The following is a 6,047-nucleotide window of genomic DNA, read 5'->3' as shown; positions in this document are numbered from 1 at the left end:
CCTGGTCCTAATGAGCTTCAACTTGCCCCAATTCGTACAAAGCTTATAATAAAGCCTCAAAGAATCATTGCCAGACGGCTCAATTTTGATGATATTGACGATTTCTCTTCATTTAGCAGAGATGAAAAAGGTGCAGATGCCCTGTCTGAGAAGGCGTTGCTGGACTCCATCTATGAAACTCTTTTGGAAGCCATTACATCGAAACTTTCAGAGGAGTTTTTTGCAGAAAACGGAGCTGTAGAAATGGAAGAAGTTCATACACCAACTTCACCAGTCCCTTTGACGGGAGTTGCTGAGACATGCCCAGGAGCTCCCATGAAGGCTGCAGCTGGCAAGTCGAGGATAATTGACCAAGGATTATGCAGGAAGCTTGAATTTTGATCACTGCCACCTCTAGTTGGTGAATAATTATACCGACCCTTTTGTTGACGCCCCACAGACATGTATGATCTACCGACATTGGTGACCCCAAGGCTTTCTTCTACTCCTTAGCTGTTGTATGTGCATTTTAGATCCCTTACATTAACACCTCTTAGTTAACAGTTAGAAGTTATATTAGCATTGAGAGAGATGTAGTTTATGCCCTTCAGCCCATGTATAGCTGTTTTAGAAGTTAGACATTCAAATGAAACAAGGCTTTCAATTTGCTTGAAAGGTTTTTTCTTTACTTTATTAAGGAAGCCTTTAAAAATCTTTGAAATTTGGACTTGCATGATTCAGTGACATGTATTGTCAAAGTGCGTTACACAACATTGCGGAACAAGAAACGTATGCCTTTTTAATGGTGTTATATTATTTACATAATTCGATGAATGTTAATGACTGTTTTGTCTAAAATAAAATTGATCACAAATGAACATATTGAAGATTGTGTTCCAATTCAACATCATCATGCATTATTCAGGATTAGTATTAATAATAATTAAAATGAATTGATTATTATTCGATAATTGACTTTATTATTATACAAAATATATCCAACTCAAATAAACTATGATCGAAGTTTGAAAGGATTAGATAACGACATACTATTACCAAGATAAAGAAAATCACAGAGTTAATCTCGTGGTTGAGTGTTTTTCCATTGTTAGAGTTCTGCAGAGATGTCTAACTTTACCTCTAAATAAAAAAAGCTGGTACAATTAATTAAGGAGCAGTAAAAGGAAAAATGGAACTTTTCCCTTCACAAATGAACATTAGAAAGGGAGGAGAGTGTCTTTTTGAAGCGCACACAAACAAGCCAAAAAAGAAACGAAAATTAGAAAGAGCAATCAGCCACAAAAATAAAGGGGAGTGGGACCCATATGTGAAAACGTTACACTAGAAATTAGAAAACATGAATAAAAAGAGCTGGGCATTGAAGATTTTTAATAAACTTATCCTGATAGAAGCCACTGCATTTTCTCGTAAAACCTCCTCCACCCAATACATAATCCACTCCTCCATCACCCCCTTCTTTTCATTCACTAAACTTGCTTCTTAAAACTGTTCCTACTCATTATTTCTCTTTTATTTCTCTCTTTCCTTAAACAACATACATTATTTCTTCTTCCATTTACATAGTCATGGCTGCTGCAGTCACTGCTGCAGTTTCTTTCCCTACAACCAAGTCTTCAACTCTCTCCTCTAGAACTTCTTCTATCATCTCTACTGACAAGATCAGCTACAAAAAGGTAACTTTGATCATCATTGTTTATTTTGAGCAAACTTTTGTAGGTATTTTAATTTCATTTGTTTTGGGATATGGGTATTGCAGGTTCCTTTGTACCACAGAAATGTATCTGCTGTTGGTAAAGTGGGGGCCATTAGAGCCCAAGTTACCTCAGATGTGGCAGCTCCTCCTGCAAAAGTTGAGAAGCATTCTAAGAAAATGGAGGAAGGAGTTATTTTAAACAAGTATAAGCCTAAAGAACCTTACGTTGGAAGGTGTCTCCTTAACACTAAAATTACAGGGGATGATGCTCCTGGGGAGACTTGGCACATGGTTTTTTCCCATGAAGGTATTATATATATATATATATATTAAATGCTTATTTCTAAGTGATCAACGGATGAATTATGTTTTTGGGATGACAACATGGTGTTTTCTAAATTATTTGCAATGTATTGATTGATGACCAATTGTGAAAATTTTGGTATAAGATGCTAGTGTTTTTGTGGTTATCAAGCTTGATTATTCTGAGTCTTTTTTTGTAATGTTGTGTTTACAGCATCCTATCAACCTCAATACCGTCCCCCACCTAGGCAGAATTTGGAGATCGTATGTACTCAACAAATTGATTATTTTCTATTAATTCTTAAGCCCGATAGTAAACATAATATGAAATTTTACATGAATATGAAGTGCATGTGATTATAAACAACCCTCACAGTCCATTATTACCAAAATCAAATTGTAGTGTGGTAATTGGGGAATAGTAATGCTCAGCAACTTGATATACCATCCTAATGGACATATCAAACATCAATAACCCAAAATTGTTATTGGTCCAGGAATTGGAAAATTTTCCCATCATCAAACGTAGACTTAGTTAAATACCTTCCTTTTGACTTACGAAGGCTGTTTGTGATAATGATCTTATTGAAAGTTCGATTCATAATGATATAATTCTACTTTCACTCACACTCTTAATTGGGTATCTTCTGTAGGAGAGGTTCCTTACAGAGAGGGGCAGTCTATTGGAGTCATTGCCGATGGTGTTGACAAGAATGGAAAGCCTCATAAGTTGAGATTGTACTCAATTGCCAGCAGTGCCCTTGGTGATTTCGGTGATTCTAAAACTGTATGATTCCAGCTACTCAATTACCCAAAATTGTTATTGGTTAGGGAAGGAAGGATGAGAAAAAGACGGTTGAAATGCCTTTTCTCCCCAACTTATTGAAGTATTTTTATTTGTTTTCCTTAGTCATTTTATCTGTGTATCTCTCATTACATTTCTTCACAGGTTTCATTGTGTGTAAAACGACTTGTCTACACCAATGATGCCGGAGAAGTAGTCAAGGGAGTCTGCTCGAACTTCTTGTGTAAGGATTTGAATTCTTATTTATTATTGGCAATTGCCTTATCTCATTATCTAGCGCTGTATTACGATCTATATTGCATGTATGCTGAAGTCGTGATGGATTTTTTTGTATATCATAGATATGTGGTGAAAGTGCTGAGGTCCTGATAACTTTTTATGATTGAATAACTTTGTAAACATAGTTCACAGAATGGAATAGCTTAGATGATCTAACTTAACCTATCTCATATTCTCATGTGATCTTTTCAGCTCATCACTCATGTACTGTATGCAGGTGACTTGAAACCTGGTGCTGAAGTGAAGATAACAGGGCCAGTTGGAAAGGAGATGCTGATGCCTAAAGACCCTAATGCAACTATTATCATGGTATGTTCTGTTTTCAAGTTTGTTTGTGTAAAAATGGTGGCACTAGTAACTTTAAAAAATTCATTTTCCATCAGTATTCATGTATAGTATAAGGAATATTGAATCCATTAATGTAGCTTGCAACTGGAACTGGAATTGCTCCTTTTCGTTCATTCTTGTGGAAGATGTTCTTCGAAAAGCATGATGATTACAAGGTGAGTTTTTTCCTTGACATTCATGTGTGCTTCTTAATCCTTTTTCTCACTTGTTGGTTAACGAGTGGCCTTGATATCTGATTGTAGTTTAATGGCTTGGCTTGGCTGTTTTTGGGTGTACCCACAAGCAGTTCTCTGCTCTACAAAGAGGTGATTTGCATCTTTGTTTATGTCTTCATCTTAATCTTTTATGATCAATACATTTATGGTCATTGAATTTGTAAATAATGTTTATAGGAATTTGAAAAGATGAAAGAGAAGGCTCCAGAAAACTTCAGGCTAGATTTTGCTGTGAGCCGTGAGCAGACTAACGAGAAAGGAGAGAAGATGTACATTCAAACTCGTATGGCACAATACGACAAGGAGCTATGGGAATTGCTGAAGAAAGATAACACTTACGTCTACATGTGTGGACTCAAGGGAATGGAGAAAGGAATTGATGAAATCATGGTTCCATTGGCTGCTGCTGAGGGTACGTAATGCATTTTACTCATTCAAAGTAATCCCTCAATATTTCTGATGAATTTCTTCTTGATTCTTTTCTTGTTTATAGGGATCGATTGGATTGAATACAAGAGGCAATTGAAGAAGGCAGAGCAGTGGAACGTTGAAGTCTACTGATAACCCATGTACAAAGATCGTCTTTATTGTTTACTTATTCAAAATAATCCCAGTTTCTCACTGCACCTCGTAGTTAGGTCAGTTTTTTTCTCAATACTATTTATCATCATAGCATATAACTTGTGTTGGAACTCGGAAGGCCAGTGTTTGAGCTAATATAGTGAAACTCATTTTCAACAATTGTGTTTCAGCTTCAGATTGTTGTATGCTTTACAAATATGAACCAACCTCATAACGTTGAGTTTTATTGATTGTTTAGGATATTCTTTTTGATTGATATGCTCCTGGAAAATATTAAATCAAGTCATTTGTACGTTTATAATCAGATCAGAGATGTAGGCAGTAGAATCATGAAAATATAAAATCTTGCCTCCTTTGATATACTATTATTTGTATGTTTTTCCTTCATATCTCTCCTCTTTAGATCTGTTCCCTTAATTTTTATTATCCTAACAAGAGATTATTCATCCTTTCAAATTCCTTCATTTCTATTCCCCTTAATTTATCTCTATCTAAATATAACACCTTGACTCAAATAGGAGCAAAGCATGTTTTATGAATTATGATACTACTTCAAGCATATCTAGTGTACAACAAGCAGTAGTTAGACAAAAAATTGGGTGGATATCAGTGGCATCGCTAATCCTGCAATAGTAGTAAGTTGGGCTTAGACCCAATAAATTAGAACCTGTCATAGCAGGTTAAAACGAAAAAACAGAGTTTTTTTTTAAAATTTCAAAAATGAGTTAGGAAAATTTAATTCTCAAAATAACCGTCTTCGTGTTTAAGCCTAAGTTCAAGACTTGTTCGATGTTAGTAGCGAACAAGAGATATTGCTCGTTATTACTAACTGTGAACAAAAGGAAGACAATGTCTTAGCTTTTAAAATGAAAAAAAGCACAATAAAGGATAGTTCGATGTTATGAATAGTGAACCAAACAATGTAATTTTTTGGTTGTTTTTCCTTTTTAAAAGCTATGACATTATTTTTCTTTTGTTCCTTGTTACTAATAGCGAACACAATCGTGGTATATTTTTTTTGACTTTTAACATATTTTTCTTTTGTTCGCTATTAGTAACAGCGAACAAAATTTGACATTAGACTCGAAAGTAAAGACACTTATTTTGAGAATTAAATTTTTCCGTTTGCGATTTTTTTTGGCAATTAAGATGTATTAACACCAAAAAAACCTGAAAAATAATCACCCACTCAACAAAACAACAATCGACAAGTATACACTAGCCAACACAACTACAAAATAAGGCTATTCCTTCACGTATCATCTAGTCTAATAGCTACATGAAAGATGATGGTATGAGTAACTTAGCTAGGAGACAAATTTGGACTTCCAAACAGTCTGGCATTTCTCTGCAACCACACTTGGTAAAGCATCTCAGTCCATATCATAGAAGAAACAACAATTTTAGAGTTTTTCCTTTTGCATGCTCTGCTAATCTTCCTCACAACTATATTAAAAGATGAAGGCCAAGGGAATTGATAAAATAGAGAAGTGAAGTGGTGCACCTTCCGAATGAACTCACAGCCACTAAAGAGATGGTCTCTATCTTTCAAGCCCTAACGTTTGGGATTTTTTTTTTAAAAAACACCTTTTATTCAATTTTTTGTGAACTTCTTATTTACAACGGACTGAATGAAATCGATGAATTCTATTCTATAGATTTTGAGACTGACATAAATAATTCACTTGCAGATGCAATTTGTAAAGGTTATCTTATCGTAATATAGGAAATAGAGAAAACAAATTATTTTGATTTATAATTATATGAATTTGTATGAAAACCCAAAAGTTAATAATGATACTTTGGGTGTGTTTTGGCTAGC

The 6,047-nt window shown here is 34.7% G+C and overlaps 2 protein-coding genes across 3 annotated transcripts in view; both read left to right on the top strand.

Annotated features, from left to right (window-relative positions):
* The window catches only part of LOC130820214 (unknown protein 1-like), a 2,573-nt gene extending 1,664 nt beyond the window's left edge, over window positions 1–909 (top strand). Inside the window, exon 2 of one of the 2 annotated variants that reach the window (XM_057685494.1) lies at window positions 1–909. This exon is cut by the window's left edge and continues 354 nt beyond it. In XM_057685494.1, the coding sequence (XP_057541477.1) occupies window positions 1–381 (381 nt within the window). In that variant the 3' untranslated portion in view covers window positions 382–909. The other variant, XM_057685493.1, reaches the window with a different exon arrangement.
* Window positions 910–1,029: 120 nt separating this feature from the next.
* On the top strand, window positions 1,030–4,481 carry LOC130820212 (ferredoxin--NADP reductase, chloroplastic). The gene is made up of 9 exons (XM_057685492.1): window positions 1,030–1,673; window positions 1,757–2,000; window positions 2,650–2,783; window positions 2,946–3,024; window positions 3,298–3,389; window positions 3,506–3,583; window positions 3,671–3,733; window positions 3,821–4,055; window positions 4,137–4,481. Exons 1-9 carry the CDS (start codon window positions 1,566–1,568, stop codon window positions 4,202–4,204), a joined length of 1,101 nt encoding a protein of 366 aa, XP_057541475.1. The 5' UTR covers window positions 1,030–1,565; the 3' UTR covers window positions 4,205–4,481.
* Window positions 4,482–6,047: the final 1,566 nt, after the last annotated feature.

This window comes from Amaranthus tricolor, chromosome 8 (assembly GCF_026212465.1).
Source record: "Amaranthus tricolor cultivar Red isolate AtriRed21 chromosome 8, ASM2621246v1, whole genome shotgun sequence".
NCBI lineage: Eukaryota > Viridiplantae > Streptophyta > Magnoliopsida > Caryophyllales > Amaranthaceae > Amaranthus > Amaranthus tricolor.
Note: the sequence above shows the minus strand (reverse complement) of the source record. Positions and strands in the feature narration are given on the sequence as shown.

What these genes read in the sequence shown, in the direction of transcription:
- LOC130820212 (XM_057685492.1), top strand. Translation starts at nt 1,566, where the DNA reads ATGGCTGCTGCAGTCACTGCTGCAGTTTCTTTCCCTACAACCAAGTCT. An exon ending in AAAAGCATGATGATTACAAG is followed by an intron (nt 3,584 to 3,670) that starts GTGAGTTTTTTC and finishes ATCTGATTGTAG; the next exon opens with TTTAATGGCTTGGCTTGGCT. An exon ending in GTTCTCTGCTCTACAAAGAG is followed by an intron (nt 3,734 to 3,820) that starts GTGATTTGCATC and finishes TAATGTTTATAG; the next exon opens with GAATTTGAAAAGATGAAAGA.